The following is a 20,512-nucleotide window of genomic DNA, read 5'->3' on the forward strand; positions in this document are numbered from 1 at the left end:
GATGACCCGATCCGGCTCAGTTGGAACGAGCCATCGACTCAGCTCAATTGAGCCGATGGCTCGAGCTTTCTCGGTTGGGATGGGTACCCTACTCGGCTCATGTGAACCGGTTCAAGCCAGCTGGGTTGAAATTAGTCCATCGGCACGTTTCGATTCAGCTCAACTAAGCCGATGGCTGAAATCGGCTCGGTTGGGTGAGCTGTTGGCTCGGCTCACTTCTTGGTTCGGTTCGATAGTAAATGAGCTGTAAGCCGAGCCGCTCGAGCCGTTGAGAAGCCTAAACCAGGTCCCAGCTGTTTTGAACATGTTTGGCTGAAGCCTATAACTCTTAACAATTTTTAGCTCGAGCCCGAAAACTTACCCCTTCGGAACTCAAACCCAGAACGTGACCGATGTCCTTCCCTCCTGAAGACTTCTCGACGACCGAGATCGACAGTCAATTAGCTTTTACTATTCAGATACAAACCGTATATCTTTTAAAGATTATACACGGTGTTGATATAATAATAATAATAATAATAATAATAATAATAATAATAATAAAAGTTTTAAACTTGCCGTTGAAATTTGGCAAAACTTACTTAAAAGTAGAGATTTCGGGGAAAGGGTTCCGTACCTTCAAGACAGTGGCGTAGGGAAGGGAGCCCGGAGGGACCGGCCCCCCCAAAGAGGTCCGATAATGTACTTTGGTACTTTGATGATTGTATTTTTTATATATTTTTATGTTTATATATTTTTTGTTTGTAATTTTTCTATATGTGCCTGTAACAGCACTTGCCCCCCCCCAAACACACATCCTGGCTACGCTACTGCTTCAAGACACACCTCTGCAACTACCAACATTTTAAACTACAACGTTCCATTGAAGTTTCATGTAGAAAGTATTCTACTGTATGTTTTAAGGAAAGTAACTGTAATAAATATAACTGAATATCACGCAACAGTAAGGCATATAATAAACTAATTTTTAGGATAGGCAGAGGTAAATATAAAAGCTTTGCTACAAAATACCTACACATAGCATAATTCAATGAGCTCTGAAATATTATGTAACGAAATAGCCTATGAGATTCAGTCTACAGAGCAATTGTTACTTAAAGAATGGACATACACTATTTCGAGAATCGAGACAAGACGGGAAATGTTTACGATACTTTTCGTCTCGTCTCGATTCTCATCTCCAAAGAGAGACGAGAATGTTGAGTTGGTCTTGACCCGTCTCGAATGTAAAATGTTAATTCTCATGTTATTTTATTTGTTTTAGAAACGAGATGAGAAAGTTCTCTTCTCGTGAGCAACATTAAACCAAACCGAAATATTCTTTCCAAATGTCACGCTTCTGCTTGTAATGGTATGACCTGAGCGATAATTAGCTCCTAGCTTTTAATCTTCTACGAGATAATAATAGTAATAATAATAATAATAATAATTATTATTATTATTATTATTATTATTATTATTATTATTATTATTATTATTATTCCTGAAGATTTGGTAGTTCAAATATTGCATCCGAGTATTCAAATATCTGAATATAATAAAACATATGTTATCGCTGATCAATCGCCATCAAAATCCTAAAGTAAAAAAAAAAACATTACAATGTGCATTCGCACAAGCATCTTGACCACTCAACCGCGATCGCTACGCGGTAAACGATTCGTCTTTAGTCTGGTTTCTTCAGGTTTCTTTGTCTCCGCTTGCAAACTTGTATGCTATATTTCTTCGATTCAAAATTTCTTTCGTATTTCTTTTATGAAGTCGGAAAAGTTTACATTAATAACTTGAGTTGTTCTTAAACCGCTGGTTCACAAGTTTGTTTTTTCTCCACACGAAACTATAAATATGACAGATTGAATTCTCATACACCCCATTTCTTTCAAAGAAGTCGCCATTACCTGGTCAAAGATTTATTTCCACCATGATTCATATTAACCAAAATAATTTCATTTTTCGGAAGCGGAACTTTCATTTTCCGGATTTCGGAAAATTATGAAATTCAGTTAAACATCGGAATTCAGAATAATTTCGGAACTCGGAAACAATCCGGAATTTAGAAAATTCCGGAATTGAAAAAGACTCCGGATTTCGAAAAAAATCGGATGTTTCCGAATTCCGGAATATTAAAGAAATCAGAAATTTCTAAATTCCGGATTTTTCCGAATTCCGGAATTATTCCAAAATCGGAATTTTCCGAATTCCGGAATTTGTCCGGTTTTACTTTCGGGAGTCCGGAAAGTAATTCTGGAATCGACTATCCCTAGTTTATACACAACCTTTCGGAACACTAAGCTAGTAGCTGTCTACAAACAAACAAGTAATGCAAAGCATTTTGTATCCTGCAATACGTCATGTATTAAAATCCGACAGCAGTTTCAGTATCTATCCTGAAATTGCATGTATGTAGTTACTGGAAGCTGAGGTATGAAGAATTGTATTGTGTCTTAACTTTCTGTGTCTTATACAACCCTGCAAACCACTAAATATCTAAACGGCTTTCGTTAAATCCAAGTTGTAGTACTCACAGTTACATCCATTTGTGTCTGTATGATCGTGTTACTAATGCATACTATAGGACAGCGTTAGTAAGTCTTTCTCTGCTCTCCCGTAAAGTTGTGATACGATCTACTACAGAATAAAGAACCAATTATCAATTTAACGAAGTCGTTGTATTACTACTCCGCCTCTGTCAACTCTGGTCGATCTTGTTGACTCGACATATTTGCTTTTTTATACCCCTTTCTTCGTTTACTGAACTAAACAGTAACTATTCTGAAATATACTACTGCGCATGCCTCGTAGATAAATATTTCAGATGCCAATAGTTTCCGTTTTGTCCAAGGAATGTTCTTTTTCTTATTCCCAGCATGACACTTTTATTACATTATATGAAGAGCATGTAGGTCTAAATACCTCATGTATTACATAGAATGTAGGTTTAACTCTTCCAGCAAAGAAGAAACATGTGATCATAGTATACAACCCACAGAAGTGATAGCTGGCAATACAGTGGTCGTAATCCCTAACAACACAGAGAGTGAGCATTGCCCTGCCAGCTGGTCTAGTGGCTAGCACGTGCGCCTTTGGTGCATGGTGTCCCGGGTTCGATTCCCGGCGGGAGAGCATTTATGATTTTTAACTGTCCTCGATGTTTCTGTGTTCGTGTCCCTGTTGTTATAAGTTATTAGAAAAAGCAAGTTAAACGAGTGAAGCAAGTAAAATTAGCAATAAGTAAGTTACTAAGACACATTCGGTGAGTCAGTTAAAAAAAAAAAGTGGACAATGAACTGGCTGTTCGCGCCGTCCATGGAAGTTCGAATCTATCTCGGCTTGATTTTTTTTTATCCATTTGAGAGAAAGTATTGTTTCTTTTCGCTAAGGTTGTCTCTTTTCGTATTTTTCGCCGTCGTTCACAATTAAAGTAACTGGCTATTCTTATTCTTTCTACGAATGATGGATCTTCTCTTTGGCTTCATGTCAAACATGCACACGTAATGAAAAGACGCTGTCGATAATAATAATAATAATAATAATAATAATAATATGAAATATTACTAGCTAACTCGTGTATTTCGACAATATAATTTTATATTATTATGTGGAAATAAGTAAGGCTGGCTGGCGCCCGCCCCCCTAATTTTTTCGATGCGCCTTATGGGTCCACGGTGTCCAACGTTGGTCCCATCTCACTATCACCTCCTGTTCTCTCGATATAAGTTATCGTCATTTTGCCTAAAGAGGGCTCTGCTTGGCTCCATGACTACCCACGGCAATGACTCTTCGTTCATTTTTCGTTGAAGTCGCTTATTTTTCTGATTACTATGAGTGCATACTGTCCAACGTTGCTCCCATCACTCAACAGTTTCCCGTTCTCTCGATATTTTGTTTGTAAGGGAGATATGGCGTTACAATCATTACGTTTGAAGAAGAATTGAGGAAGATATTGCCTTGCCACAAACAACACCTATTATTATTATTATAATTATTATTATTATTATTATTATTATTATTATTATTATTATTATTGTTTTACTTACTACTAATGTTGCCTACCTTTATTTGCAATGCAATGTGTTACTAAAAAGCAAACCAAATAACACTCCTCGCCATTCACGCTCTCTCTGTGTTAGAAGAAAGCACATTTATTATATTATTTTTTCAAATAACACGTTTCACAAGTTACTTCACTTTCAATGTGTAATTTCATATCATCACTAGCAATCATCTTGTTCCGATACGAAAATAACCCCCTCCTGCAAAAAAAAAAAAAGCCTGACCGTAGCGAAAGGGCGTGAACATTCTTTATGCGATGAATCGGGTCCAATATTTCAATAAGTCTCTGCACACAAATATTTCAGTAAAAGAGGAAAAGTTATTCAAACTTTCTGAATACCCATTTATGGGGGAAATTTGGTTCCCTTTGAAGTTTTTAAGAGTTTAAAGGGCCGCCATTTTGAACATTTTCGTCTGATTATTCTGGTTAACGAACTGAAGATATTTCAACAATTAATGTTTGTGCCAAGTTTCATCTCAATCCGCTGAAAATTAGGGTGGTTACGGCATTCACAAATAGCGTTATATATATACAGATAGATAGATAAACAGACACACAGAGGGAGAGAGAAAAAGTGTTTTGCTCCCTTCTCGCACCTGTGGTGCGTCAGAGCTAAACCGGGCCCCTTTGCAAAACGTATTGACCAGTCTGACCTAAACACAAACCTCTTATTTGCTAACGTAGAAACGTGGTCGGGAGGTGTAAGGCATGTAGAAATTGTATTTTTAATAACCATGAGTATGGTTTACTTCCATGTTTTTCTTTTTACTTTTTGCAGCTACATCGGAACGTTCAATTTTTATTCTTTACTAATTGCAAATAGCGTTTACATTCAAAATATGAGGAATTTTGGTGGCATTTGTTCGGATATTTTTCTCTTTTGAAATGAAGAAAAGAATAAAAGCAATACGCAAAGACAAAAAGTATTATCAGTACTAAACCTTACCAATAATAATTGCTACGAAAGACTAAATACGATCTCTTTTACCATCTCTCATGAGCTGCATGTATTATAAACAAAAATTTTTAAAAACGTCCCCACCGAAGATTCGAACTGGCGACCTTTGCATTTGTAAGCCAGCACCTTAGCCACTACACCAACATCATAGCATGGTGAACGTTTAGTTTTCGGCGTATTTGTTGTATTTGTGTTTTATGTTCCCACTTCAACAATTTTTACTCTTTTTTCTAAGTTCAACAGCTGTTTCTGGCTTTCTCTTTCGGTGTCGTTCTTTATTTACATTATGCACCATTCGTATTCACAGCTTGTGTCCCTCTGCAATGTCTTATTCAGATTAAACTTTTCTTTTTGCCCCTCAGTAAACATTTGATTGATTTAATTCTCATACTCTCCACGGATGGAGAGCAGGAATGCCAGACTCGTAAAACAGGTGTACATTTACTTTCCTGACAGATCATACATGATCTACAGTAAATCAGTGCCATTACTTTTCTTTAGCACTACAGTATACAGATGGTGATCAGAAAAATTGAAACACCTCAACGAAATTGCAACTTACCAGATTAATATGGTGTCGGGCCACCTTTCACCTTCAGAACAGCCTTGATGCGACGTGGGATGGAGGCAGAGGTCGTGAATGATAGCAAGTGGAATTTTACACCATTCCTCGTGCAGGGCGTCGGCCAGTTCTGTGATAGGAGATGGAGGTGGAAATCGTCGCCGGAGTCGTGTTTCCAAGACGGACCACAGATGTTCAATTATGTTGAGATCTGGGGATTGGGCGGGCCAGGGGAGGCGTTGAACTTCATCCCGATGTTCCTCAAACCACGCTGCAACAACGCCAGCTGTGTGAATGGGTGCATTATCATCCTGGAAGATGGCGTCATTGTCCGGGAACAACATCCGGACCATAGGATGCAAGTGGTCTCCTAAAATTGCGACATGATAGTTGACAGTGATTCGTCCGCTAAGTGTGACCAGTGGCCCAATGAAAACCATGATATGGCGGCCCACAGTATCACCGAGCCGCCGCCATGTTTCACAGTTGGGCGGAGACACTGCAGATCATAAGCTTCTTTGGGCGTTCTCCACACACAAACACGGCCCATGGTTGGGAATAGGGTGAAGGATGACTCATCCGACTATATCACACGTTTGCAGTCCTCAACGGTCCAAGTTGCATGGTCACTGCACCATTTGCGGCGTGCGAAAGCGTTATGGTCCCTGATGAGCGGTTTGGCCCGTGCAACACGACCCCGTAAGTTCATGTCATGTAATTCGCCGCGGACTGGGATTGTCGAAACAGGGTGGGGGAGGTGCTGATTGAGTTCCTCCGTCACTTGCTCCGCAGTCACAAGACAGTTCTGCGTGACAATGCGCTTTAATACCCGGCGTGACCTGTCACTCATGATTTTCTTCCGCCCACTGTTCCGCTTCCCCGATGTGGTTTTTCCGTGTTGTGTAGGCCGTTATCACCTTCGACACTGTCCCACGCGACACACCTAACACAGTAGCCACTGCCGTCACTCTCACTCCACATAACCGCGCACCAACAATTTGCCTTCTTTGAAAATCTGAGAGGTCTCCCATTTTACACTACCTCCGTCTGCTGCAGCCACTGGACACTGCTGTTCCACTGCGCCTGACGTGTTGCCAACTACAGGTGTTTCCATTTTTCTGATCACCATCTGTATATATATATATATATATATATATATATATATATATATATATATATATATATATATATATATATATATATAATAAAATGGTTTCTACGTACACTGCAAAGTAATAAAAATTACTCTTAACTATTTTAATGACGGTATCATACAAAATTTAAGATATAATATGCAAAATGTAACTAAATTTAACCTTGTGTGTGTAATTTACATTATTGCTATTTCTTTTACTTTTATGTTTAGCCTATATATAAAGATCTGTCCACTTCAGATGCATTAGAATACAGTGCTAAATGTATGTAAAAAGGAAGAAAATACAATACCATGCTTCTTGCTTAACTTGCCCATTGTTGCGCCCTAAAGTGAAAATACACATGTTTTAATTCACGCTCAAATTCATTCCAACATAGCTATCTAATTTATAGTTAGCCAGGCTATTCGCCTGTCAAGTTTACCAATACCCTGTTTGAAAATAGAAATTTTCTTATACGAGTATTAAGGCGTTCGAAAACTGACAGAACTCGTTGGTGCGTGGTAAGAGTGGCTCGATCCAGAGATTGTGTGCGTCAATGAAAAGTTGACCCACCACCCATCGTGACCCACTCTGATCAACCACTCACCAAAACCCATTGTCATCAACTCTGCCTCATAATCCACAGTCTCGTTTCCATAGACTTTACTAAGATTACACTTGTAATAAAATAAGCCTTTGAAATTCACTAATCGAAGTTTGAATTTCTACGAGTTTGTTTGGTCAATCGTTGAAGTATCGCTCTGTTACAATACCGATGGACCAGACCTTTATGATATAAAATTGTGAAGTGTTGGTCATACGGTGAATTTCAATTTATCATATACAATTATTTCTTTGTTGAATTAGATACTTTTCAGTGAAAAATAGAATGAAAGTTATCTTAAATCAAGGTAAAGTAAACCAACGTAAAGGAAAATACGAAACAGAGTAAAATTTTCCATATAATTAAGCATGCCGTACAAATTTAAAATTTCCATGTAATTAAGCTTAAAGTAAAAAAATTGTCTAGTTTTCTCAATTTTATGGTTCGATTGCCTAGTGCTCTGAACGCTCAATATAATAAACATAAGCTTCAGCAATTAGTATAATAGAAAGCAATGGATATCGATTGCGGAGCGCTGCAGTTTTTGTTTTTCAATAGTTTCTCAATTTATTTCTCAACTAATATCGATCGTTTTCGATTATTTTTACATATCAACCCACTACGAATTTCCTACCTATAGTAGCCGATCCCCATTAAAAGAGAATTTCAATAGATGCTAGGACACGCTCTGTTTAATAGTTAATATACTGAATTTCAGCTCTCAGTAAGTTCAACGGCTCCTGAGATGTTCAATTTGTATATAATTCATATATTACAGGTGATTAAAAATATATTTATTCCAATAGTCAGCTCTTCTAAAATCGCACAGCTAGTCTCGAATGTCAAGTAGTAAATCCTATTGCTATTATTACAATTACAAATATCAATATCCAAACGTGGCTGAAGTTCATTTTCACTTAGATATACTTACCTCAGGTAATAAATAGAAACTAATGAAAAAGGAAGATAATGGTGGGTCACGGTGGGTGGTGGGTCACAGTGGGTCACGTCCTGATGACCCACGACCTACTAATCTACTCACAAATCTTCACCCACTTGACCGACGACTCACTGACCCACTCCATCTATGGCTCGATCCAGCCTCGTGTAAAGATGGCGTTTAATAGACCATTTCCGTTATTCAAAATGAACTGTAAATCACTGCGGATATGCATCTGAGGCTTTGGTACCTCACATAGCACTATCTACTGGTTTAACGGCTATTGCGCCCGCGTATGTACACTTGGTGACAGCTTTGATTCTCGCTGGTAGAGTATACATAAAATTGTGATTCGGGTTCTATCATTCCTAGGTTCATGTCTCATATACCCTTGCTACTGAAGAAGATACTAAACTTTAAAAAGTGAAGTGTCCTTCTCAGAAGGACCAATTAGGTTTACTTCGAAACATCGAATCATATGACGTGTTTTTGACTTTACTATTGATAGAACTATTTTGTATAATATACAGGATGTATTAAAAGTTTACCATCCTTTTTAAAATCTATAAGGATATAATTTCATTGAATGTGGAATGGGCGATACACATTAAGTCCAGGGGAACACTTTTAGAAGTATGTCATGCGGACGGCCGCGGCCGCTATCTTGTTCCGCTATCCAGATTTCAAAAGTGTTATTATTAACAATAGGTGGATAATGTGATACTGTACATGACCATGAGTTAGAATTGTGTATGGATTGTCAAGTATGCAATCAAATTTCATATAACTTAATTTGGTGAAAAGTTATTGACAACTGAAAGATATGTTTACCTGTTCCACATGTCCACGCTGAGCAATTGCTGGGACACGAAGCAGAATATCGAGTAAAATTTGCGATACGTTGTTCCAGATGACAAAGATTGCAAATGTCTACAGCACAAACCATAGACTTAACATATCCCCAAAGGTAGAAATGAAGTGGCGTTAGGTCTGATAATTGGGCAGGCCATTCAACTGGCCTACGTTGATCAATTCATGTTCTATGGAATTCAAGTAGCGAATCCAAGATGGCGATCGTCTGCATGATATACAGGGCGAGACATAAGGCGGTAACACCGCTGTAGCACACGAACGGTTGGCGTTCACACTTGGTTCATGGTATACGTTGTTCGGGTGGGTAATTGACCATATTGCATGACATTGTTGCCCTGGCGGCCATCTTGGATCCAATTTTGGATTTTTAAATGGGAAGGGGGCATGTGGGGTATCATTTGATACGAGCTCGATCTCAGGAAAACAGTCGTGTAGTTTATTTTCACCTATCGTTCTTGAAGTTATTGCGTCACAAAGGGGGAAAATTTGGCATTACAACATGTGCTCTATGTGCTGTCCTTCTTGAGCAAGGCACTGCAAGACGCATCTGCCAATCCTTATTGACTCGCAACAGCATGTCCGGATCGACGGTTTCACAACATTACAGAAGGCGCTGCATCACATAGTGGATATCACGGATGGGTTCTTGGTAAACCAGGTTCTTCAGATGGTCCCAAAGGAAGAAGTCTAGCGGCGCAAGATCTGGAGATCGTGGTGGCCGCTCTATCGGTTCCCGTCGCCCTATCCAATGTCCCGAAAAATGTCTATCGAACAATTGGCGTGAACATAACGCATAGCGAGGTGTAGCCCCGTCTTGCTGGGAAAAGGAGGGGAAATCAATCCTCCTTCAAGAGAGCAGGGAAAACCTCATTCTCGAGCAGATCACGATATTTCTCACTAGTCAGGGTGTCGTGGATGAAGTACGGTCCAATAATGCGTCCCCCAGATTCCACATCACACCATAGCCATTTCCCCACCAATCTCTTTGCTGTCTTGGTGTCAATCTGGGTCACTCTAGTATCTATGCTTTTGTTCATTGACCTCTTCTTGAACGAAAAATAATGCATCACTGAAAAGAACACGTTGTGGGAACATGGGGTCCTCATCATACCTTTCTGTGGCCCATTCAGCAAACGGCATCAGTCTGTTCGGATCCCTCTGTTAACCGCTGCTGGAATTGTTGCTTGTATGGGTGCCACTTGTTCACACGCAGCAATCGTAGCACGGATCACTGATTCCTGTTATAGATGCCATACGACGATCCTTGTCGATCACAGAGCCCGTCTCATGGAACTTAAACAACTTGAATACTGTTACGTATGAGATGTTATCCCCTTTCGGTGGGATGCATTAAACTCAGCCACATTCACCCTGGCAGATCGTCCACAACTCTTCTCCACGGTCTCGATTCGTTCTGGAATTGTTAGCGACATCTTCCATCACCTGGAACAACAGATAAAAATATGCTGTAATGCCAAATTTGCACCCTTTGTGACGCAATAACTTCTTAATCAATAACGGTAAGTGAAAATGGACTGCACCACTGTTTCGCTGAGATTGAGATCGTGCCAATACCCATGTCCCCTTTCCCATTTAAAAATCCAGTTGGATCCAAGATAGCGGCTTTCAAGATGGCCGCCAGGGCAACATGTCATGCACTATGGTCCATTTCCCACACGAACAATACCATGAATCAAGTGTGAACGCCAAGTCGTTCCTGTGCTACAGGGGTGTTAAGACTTATGCCTCACCCTGTACTCTCAAGTATTTCACTGGGTCTAGAGTGTATCGCCCAACTCACATTCAATAAACCTTCATCCATGTAGGTTAGAGTGGTAGAGGGCTTCTGATACACCCTGTATATATTTTTAAAATGTACAGATGGATTTCTCTAATTCCAGTTATACCCCTATCCCCCTATATATACTTTTACTGAACTCGTTATCTTATGACATATTTGATGTCACTATTACTGTAGTATAATGTAGTTCGTTTAAATTTACCATTTAATACAAGCAGATTCTGACTTACGGGATTTTCGATACAACTTTGTCTGTAACTAATGAATTCTATTTTATTCAATTTAATATTTAATACAAATTCTTTTATCTTCATGATTAACTTAGTGGGTTTGTATTATACTGCAACTCATTATTATAATCCCATTATTGCTTGAGAAGAAAGAGATGGACAAATCTTCCTGTGGAGAAATCAAAGCTCTATTGGAAAGCTGGGGATTACAATCGTTACTTTCCACGTTTCAAGGTACGCAAATTAGATATTTTGTTTTATTAATTACTATCATTATTTATTACTATTGTGTTTAAAATCAATCCCTAATCTCATGATTTTGTACACTATGAAAATTAGCACAGAATATTAAGAAACATAGCTATGTCATTTGGGTAAGGAATACCATTGTAGAATTAACTTCCTGCTGGTAAGACAGTCGGTGCAGAATAATAATACAGCTACTAATATAAAAGTTGTTCACACACCTTCGCACAAAATCGAATGTTATTACTTTCGAACATTGTACTGTACATGCGACAGTCCATTCCTCGGAGTTTTAGTACAAGACTTCCTTACCATCCTAGCTAAGAAAGTGGGGAAATTCTGTATGAAATTCGTTTCGTATATTCTAGAAAACTGATAGCTACTTTTACCAGAATATTTGCCCGAGAATATTGTTTTTAATTATTTGCAGGGAGTTTGATATCCTGCGATTAGGATCGATGTTAATGAATGAATGGTGAGATGGATAATAGGGGAATAATGAAGGGAGAGGAAACGGGAGTTACCTCAAGAAAAACAACGCAGCCTTTCTTTGATCACTATAAAGGCTTATTTATAATTCACTAGCTTATCTTACCTATTTAGTGGTAGTGCTTTTACCTCTGTTGCGAGTGATTCTGGTTCTATCCAACGTCACGAGTTTGTTGTGGACAATATTGTCCGTGGAGTTCCTCGAGGTTTTCATTAATCATTTGTGAACTTCAGCCTACATAGAATAGCAGTACGTAAAACAATTTTCTTTTTGTTTCCATGAATTTTCTCTGTAGTTATAAAATAAGTTCGTAGATCTGTATGCTGCTTACCTACTTTCGTGCTCAGCCGCCTACACTTCGAACATGTGGACAAAGCAAGCCTAATTTGTAATTGGGATGGTTTTGGAGGGATGTGAAATAAGTAGTTCCATGATATGTGTGAATTTCATTAGTGTAGATAATTAGTAAATAGACTAGCAGTTACTCTAAGTAAATGTACTGTCCTGTGTTTTCAGTTTTGGGTGCCGCGGAGCTGTAGTAGAGCGCTCTCTGACGCTTGGATTCTTGGCTTGATCCCAGCTCACGTCAAGTGGGCTTTGTGTTGGACAAACATCATTTGAGTAGGTTTTCTCAGTTTCCTCCCACTTTCTTTTTCACTATTTCATTTGTTGTCAGCGTCAGTTTTCTTTAGCCTACCTGGTATAACTGTGAGACGTTAAACTGATAATCTTACGTTTTATTAGTCTCTTTTGTGAACTTACTCTTGTGAAGATATTCAACATTAATTAGTTATGGTGTTAATAAATGATAGTTTAAGCAGTCTGAAACCACAATGGTTCTTTGTGTTCTATTACTTTGAGTGGTGTTTCTTTATAACTTTGTTCCAGATGTCTCGAAGAAATATACAACTAACAAATCAGAAACGGCCAGAAAACTCTTTGCCCTGCTTTACATAATATATTTGTATTATTTCTTCTGCTCCACTAAACGTTTGATCTTCAGATAGCGCATACTTACAGTACGGCTGGTTTTGATTGGTATTGTAGAGTTAACACGCTTGTGTATAACTTCCTCGTCACCATACTATTAGTGCCCGCACCTTAGCTGTAGAAGACCTGAGTTCAATTATCGGTGGAAAGTCTTATGGTTAGGATCTGACGTTAAGCAGTTAAGTTCGTCTCATATGCCGTCTGTGCTGAAAGGGATGCTGAACTGCAAACTAACCTATCTTGTGTAATGAGATTTTTTTATTGCAGTTGATTGACGTAATATTAATGTATGATACGTGTTTTCTGTGGTGGTGGCGTAAGCATAAACCACTCACGTACACCTCATTTGTCATTGCTTCAGAGCATTTTCAGTGCGCATGTGTAGCATGAGGGTTTTCCGGATTTATGTAGAGTATTGTGAGTTTTTGATTTTTGTTTAATTTTTAACATGTAAATTAGAAGTAGAGATGGTACCTTATATATTTGTTTTAAAATTGTTGAAAGTGTGGTGTGAAGAATTTCAGGATTCCCATGTTACGTCATAGAGCGTTAGTTTCGTTTACTCCGACTTGGATTAACCTTTTTTTGCCTTTCCGCTTTTAATATTTGGCTATTTTCTTTCTGAAATAGAATGCATCATTGTATCCTATTAACATAAATGTTCATACATTTTACTTTAAGGACTACGCCAATGAAGTTAAACAATCAAATCGTTGCATGCAGACACCCTAATAAAAGTGATACGCTTTATATGAGTTCCGGGACAATTGTTGTGCACAAAACGCTGTATTCGTAGGAATGTCAAATACTGAGGAATTCGTAGGAATAATGTCAATATTCACTGAACCACACCCCCCGTTCTGGTCTACTGGCCAGTGCGTTTCCCTTTAGTGTACGTGGGCAATGTAGAATCTATTTTTGTTGGGAAAGCAAATAATTTTATTTCACAATAATTCACTCCTTGATCATTCACTACTTTGACTTTACAATTAATCATCCGCATCCTTTAGTCTAAAGAGCACAATCTTGGAACGTTATACCAAAAAAAAAAAAAAAAAAAACTAATTTTCTGCTCACTGGTACCTTGCTTCCAGTTTTCTATTCGTCCTTTATATTGGTTATTTTTGTGATTAAATGAACAGGATTAATTTTGCTGCTTGTGAGTATATTACTAAACATGTTCTGCGCTATTAACTTGTAGGTAATATCTAAAGATAAATTACAAATTGTTTTGAACTTGCAGGAAACAAACTGAATGTTCAAAAAAGTGAAATAGCAATAACAGTATAAAAAGAAGGTTATATATATATATATATATATATATATATATATATATATATATATATATATATATATATATATATATATATATATATATATATATATATATATATGTAATATAAGATCTCGGGTGTTCTATACATGGCGCCAACGGACCACAGATCACTCTCCTACAGATCAAAATAAAGCGAAAATGTTGTATGATGAAATGCCCTGCGGGGCCTCCTTCAGCCGCTATGGGGATCAAAATTTCACAATGTGGCAACGTCGCAGATTAACTTGGAGCCATTAGCATTACACTATGAATACAAGCAGTTGAATCGATTACTACACTAATAAGTGATACTAGTGTCAATATCGACTTTAGCTGCCATCTGGAAAGAATCGATATAACTATTTGATAGATTGATAGATCCAGGGGCGGATCCAGGACCGACTTCTGAGGAGGGCGGTGGATTGTCATACTGCTACTTTTAAGGGCTCCAAACTTTGGGATGATTTTTATTTATATATATAAAATAAGAAATTTTCCTCTTCTGGGGGGGGGCGATTGCCCCCTGGATCCGCCCCTGGATAGATCTAATTAGTTTTTTTTTATTTGCGACGTTGGCACATAGTGCAATGTGTGACTCCAGACGATAACTCCAAAAGTATACAAATATATATATTTTGTGCTTTACTTTGACTTGTAGAGTAATGCTCTGTGTTCCGTGGGCTCTATTTTTAGAACACCCGATATATATATATATATATATATATATATATATATATATATATATATATATATATATAAAAGATAAATAGATGTGTGTGTGTGTGTACTTTAGTTTGTTTTGATTGTATGTATGACTAAATGTAAATTTAATTTCATTTTTTTAAATAGAAAATCTCGTCGATGTACCCGCTTTGCGGCTGTTAACAGAAAGTGATTTGAATCAGTTGATACCCCTTGTTGGATTGAGAGCTAAGTTTCGGGAGAAGTGGAAGGCGTGGGTTAACCCATCGAATGCTACTGATAACTCTTCGGTGGGAAGTGTATGTATTTTGAATAAGTGATTGAAAAACGTTAGCAATTTTACTTGAAAAGAGGACCTAACACTTTAAATAACATCTTAACAGCCATTTAGACTTAGTTTAAGCTTTCTCAAACTTTTGCACAGTGGAGCCATTCAAATAGTTTAACAACCGGATCTATGGTCAGTATACTAAGTTGACGTAATATTAGTACTATATAATTATAATTTCAATGATACTAACAATAGTAATTAGGATTAAATCTTATACCATCTTTAGATTTATATTTTGTATATTGTAAGGTGCGTTGCAAAATGACACGATCCGTACAAGATATCGTCATATTATATGATCATAAAGGAAACTGAAAATGAGAGGTATAATAAGTGACACTGTTGTATTTGTTACACGAAAACAGGTATTGCAGGAATAGATACGTATAGACGACAGGGCGAAACGAAAATGAATAATAGCCCAAGAGAAATGTTGTAAAATGATACGAACGCAGACATGTTTAGCATATCACGTAGTTTGGTCGCTGCTACGGAACATAGAGGGCGTTGGACGAGAATGCGAGATGTTTAGCAAACGAGTGATAGAAGTTAAGGTAGTGAGTGCTACGACGAGGACGCTTGTGTGAGGTGGCGAGTAAGAAGCGTAATGGACCGTAACAAAGTATTGTCTGAGTGCGAAAAGGGGCAAATAGTGGCACATAAAGAAGGTATGTTAATGAAATTGCATGTCGAAGTGGACGGACTGCTTGTGTCGTGAACAATTTTCTTAAACTTGGGATGCGGTATGGAGTAAGGAACTAATCAGGAAGGCCGCATACACTAACTCCACAACAGGAAAGACAAGTTGTTTGAAAGCTAAGTTGTGGTGGAATATCTCTTACACAGTTGGCAAGAGACCCTAACATTCATGTACATAAATCTGCCCTATCAAGAGCTGTGAAATGCTGCAATCATCTCTGATATAAGAAACACAAGCGTCAGCCACGACCCACGGTGCATCACAAGGAGCGACTGCTGGTCTGGACCAAAACACATGTGACCTGGAAGCAGAATTGGCGTCGTGTCATCTTCAGTGACAAAAATAAATGTAATTTGGGTTGTTCCGATGGCTGACTGTACTACTGCGGAAGGAGGAACAAATGTTCTCTAAGCGACAGTACGGATGAGTCTGTAATATGGGAGGACTTTGGTTATTATGGTACTACAAACTTCGCATATTCTAAAATTCTGACATCAACCACGTACCAAACAGTACTTGCAGACAATTTGTTGCCATTTGTCGCGCGAATTGCTGGTCCCGAGTGGATCTTCCAACAGGACAATGCTACTGCCCACGTTGCTGGAACCACCAGGGATTGGTTTCGTGAGAAAGACGTGATTGTCCTTGCTTGGCCTTCCAATTCCACAGACATAAAAGCGATGGATAACCTATGGGAAATGTGTCGCTCAGTATACGCCAACGGTACCCAGTACAACAGTGTTTGCGAATTGCAGGATGCCATCATCGCTGCATGAAATCAAATTGATGTAACGCTGCTAGACAGCATGTTTGATCGGGTGTTCAAGATGGTGTTACGCAATTGCTCATAGAACTGGCATTTGTATTGCGTTCGTTTCATTTTGCTATAGTCATTATCGTATTTTGGCTGTTTTTTTCAGTTTGCCTAGCCGTGAAATGAGTGAACTATCTGTATATATATTCTCCTTGTCCATCTCTACATATCGTGTATTCCATCCATGACATAAGTTTTCTAAAGTTACATAACATGTTTGCATCTTCTGCATAATTTTGCAACATACCTTACATTTGTATAATTTCCTTAAACGGAATCTAGATTTTTCATATACGTCATTTACACTTCGCTCTGGGTGGACAGTTATTAATATCCCTATTATCCACCATCAGTAAGATTGTCCACACCGCCATGCAAGACAATAAAAGAAAAATAAAGATAGTCATTTGACTGCTATTTTCATCAATGAAAGCCGTAGGAAATAGTTTTGTTCTGTTTTTCTGTGCACACTGACGATGTAACGACAGGAGCGTATGTGGTTCAGATTCCATGTTAAGATGTAGGTCCACATCTCATATAACCTCGCTGCTGAAAGAGACGCTAAACTGGAAACAAAATCAAATTAAACTAAACCATACAAATTAATGGATAAGTAATCAGAGGCGATAGGTAACTGGGGCAGTCACAGCAGCTTCCCGGATCTCAGAAATAAAGGGGGCGCGGTGGCTCAGTGGTAGAGCGTTCACCTCCGGTGCTTGAGGACCCTGGTTCGATCCCAGCTCGCGCCGTGTGGACTTTGTCGTGGACAAACATCGTGCTCGTGTGTTTTCTCGGGGTTCTATAGTTTCCTCCCAACTTCTTCATTCCACCATTTCACTCATCTCTCATCAGTCTCCTTTAGTCTAGCCGGCATAATCGTGGGACGTAAAACTTAGATTTCAGTTCATTTTCGGAAATAAAGGGAAACTTTAATTCCAGACGACACTGAGGTTTCTCGTCTGGTTACTGGTCACAGCAGCTTCAGGCAGCGTATTGTGAACTGAGGCCCACATCTAAGGGTTTTGTATAGGTAATGTTAGGTTGCTTGTATGATGTTAAGATCAGAGTTGAAGTTGTGTGTACCTGAAGTATAATCAATAATAAATGAAATCTTTTCATTAACGTAGATCTGTTATTGAACATGGAAATGTTTAATTTCCTTAAGGTTTCTGTTCATTCCTATAATGATGGAGACTGCTTAGTGGATATATCTGATGCTGTTCTAAGAGCTACAGGAGCTAAAAGTGCAACAGACAACGACCTTGTAGAAAGACGACAAATTGAAGATACTTACGAAGCAGAAGGACATAACGAGGGTGTAAATAAAGCCCCCTCCAATTTAGATGGAAGTCAATCCCAGATATATGGAAATTGTTGGAAGCCTTTTGACCCTTTATATGTAAGTATCAATACCATCGATATTTCCCTTACTATTTTGCTTATTGTTGCTATATTTATCATAGTAAATAGGATTGGATAAACAAAAAATCTGTTACAAGTTTCAAAAGTAAATGGATATTGGGATACACATTTTAATTCATACTTTTACTAATGGTAATTAAATTCTTTATGCTTTTCATTTATATTATGTAAGTTTATGGTGTGTCCCTCCACATTCTTCACTCATATTATGTTCACTTTAGTTACATTATCCTATCAAAGGTTTGTCTTTGTATACTATTATTTACCCTCACTCTACACTTATAAATTACACTTACCAATGCCGAGCATTTAACTTCTTTTATTTATTTTTTAAATGTACAGCTTTCGTATCTAGGACATTTTCTGAGACTTGCTTCCTCCCTTCATATACATATTCTTGATATCTGGGGTTTGTTTCAGGTAACGTAATGAGTTTACAAGTGAATGTTACGACTCATAGTTCATTTCATTCATACTTCTCCCCAATGGCATCACTCAATTGGTGCCACATATGACCACGATCAGTAGAAAAATTGAGAGTAGCAACCATGTAACTTAGCAGTGCACCATCTTGCCATTCTGTCGTCTTAAAATACAGAAAAAACAGAGGAAGGATGTCAAGACATTCCTTCTGTGCAAATGTTGCTTCACCATTTGAAGGGAAAAAGACGATACATTGCTAAAAACAAAATAATAATAATAATAATAATAATAATAATAAGTGCTAGAAAGGTCTGTGGTCTTGAGATTAGGAAAGAACAGGACGACCTTCCTGTTCTCATACTGTATATGAAGAAATGAACATATTGTCTATTTAATCTCAAATACTTTGTTTCCTTAAGCACATCCACTGAGTGCACACTGAAAATGTTTTCGGATCTTTTGTTTCAGGTCTTTAATGTTCTGAACGAAACACTTGATGGAAAGGCAATAATAAATTCATCAACACAAAACAATGGATTGTTGCGCGGAAGTCAACGAAAAGAAGTAGGACGGCTTTTGATTAAGCACATCCTTTTTGAAAACCCATACAGAAAAATCCAGATGTTTGACTTCACAACCTTGGCAAAGCAAATTGTAGACCTATTTCCTAAGGAAGCTGCATCTCTTTATTATACAGCGTCGCTACCTGCAACACGATATCAGACGAAGAGAAATGCTAGCGGAATATTATACGAAGCTTACATTACACGGAGAAGGAAACTTCGGGAGTTAAAAGATCCCACCTCACCTCAGAGTTGTCCATCAAGGCGTTCTACGTCTTCGAATTTATCTTCAGTACTAACAGTAGAGGAAGAAAATGAAGGTATATAGATCTTACATTTACTAGCTTTCGTTTCATGCTAGTATGTAGTTTAGATAGTATGTAAAGTAATTTGTTACATGAAAGCAAGTATATAATGACAAATAATAATTAGTCCTGGAAAGGGCTCATACAGAGCTTGTAGTTTAAAAGGGCATGGGTTTTGGGTACTAGATTTACATACTCTTATTTTCTGTCAACGAATACATACTGAACGAAATGACTAAGCTATTATCTTCCCATGGTAACAAGACATTAGAAACGCGAACTTATTCTAAATGTTATTAAATTGCATGCAGTGAGTACTTAATGATATTACACCAATCATTAAAATATTAAAGAATAAATGACTTCTATGATAAATCATAGAACGTGCAAACCAGGTATAGTTGGAGCTGTTTGGTTTTATTTTAGTTTAGCGTACCGTTAAGCTGCGGGGCTATATGAGACTTGGACCTACAGTTTAAAGTAGGATCCGAACTTCCGCCAGAAATCGAACCCGGATTTCCCACGCCAGAGGCACGTACGCAAACTTCTTACCCACGGGTACTGTACAGTATTACTGGTTTTTATACCGTGAAGCCTACTCAGGTGAATTATTGCATAAACTACTTTTACTGGCGTATCTAAACTAATGATGTGCGATAAAATTAGTTTTAAAACTTCGTATTATCTACAGGTGTAGGGAAATATGCTTTATTAAAATTCAGCTCTAATCAGTGATTGATAAACTTGTAATAGCAATGTCAGGCGGATTTGGCATCTAACTTTGCATGTCACTCTACCTGAAAATATGACTAGATATGGATCACTCGATCAATAAATAGTTACTGGATTTCGCTTTACACTTTTAACTAATCACTACTAATCAATTACAGGAAAAACAATATTTTTCGAAAGTAAGAAATGGTGTTTTTTAGCATAACAGCACACACAATAAACATTGTGTTAATGACTAAAATCATTTTTATAATTTAAATGGCAGGATTTAGAACGTAGTTAGTAGTATCGATTAGTTCTTCACTTGTGCTATAGGTTTTT

General features: G+C 37.9%; 2 protein-coding genes across 7 annotated transcripts in view; both read left to right on the forward strand.

Annotated features, from left to right (window-relative positions):
* LOC145663572 (NPC intracellular cholesterol transporter 2 homolog a-like) overlaps window positions 1–20,512 on the forward strand; it is an 84,881-nt gene that overhangs the window by 38,094 nt on the left and 26,275 nt on the right. The gene's annotated exons all lie outside the window — the stretch shown is intronic.
* The window catches only part of LOC145664081 (uncharacterized), a 43,464-nt gene that overhangs the window by 15,596 nt on the left and 7,356 nt on the right, over window positions 1–20,512 (forward strand). For 2 of the 6 annotated variants that reach the window (XM_081730424.1, XM_081730425.1), the window contains exons 2-5: window positions 11,308–11,392; window positions 15,049–15,200; window positions 17,912–18,145; window positions 19,060–19,474. In XM_081730424.1, the coding sequence (XP_081586550.1) occupies window positions 11,308–11,392; window positions 15,049–15,200; window positions 17,912–18,145; window positions 19,060–19,474 (886 nt within the window). The remainder of the gene's footprint in view (window positions 1–11,307; window positions 11,393–15,048; window positions 15,201–17,911; window positions 18,146–19,059; window positions 19,475–20,512) is intronic. The other 4 variants (XM_081730423.1, XM_081730427.1, XM_081730426.1 and 1 more) reach the window with 3 other exon arrangements.

Source organism: Thermobia domestica, chromosome 11 (genome assembly GCF_964235325.1).
Source record: "Thermobia domestica chromosome 11, izTheDome1.hap1.1, whole genome shotgun sequence".
Taxonomy (NCBI): Eukaryota; Metazoa; Arthropoda; class Insecta; order Zygentoma; family Lepismatidae; genus Thermobia; species Thermobia domestica.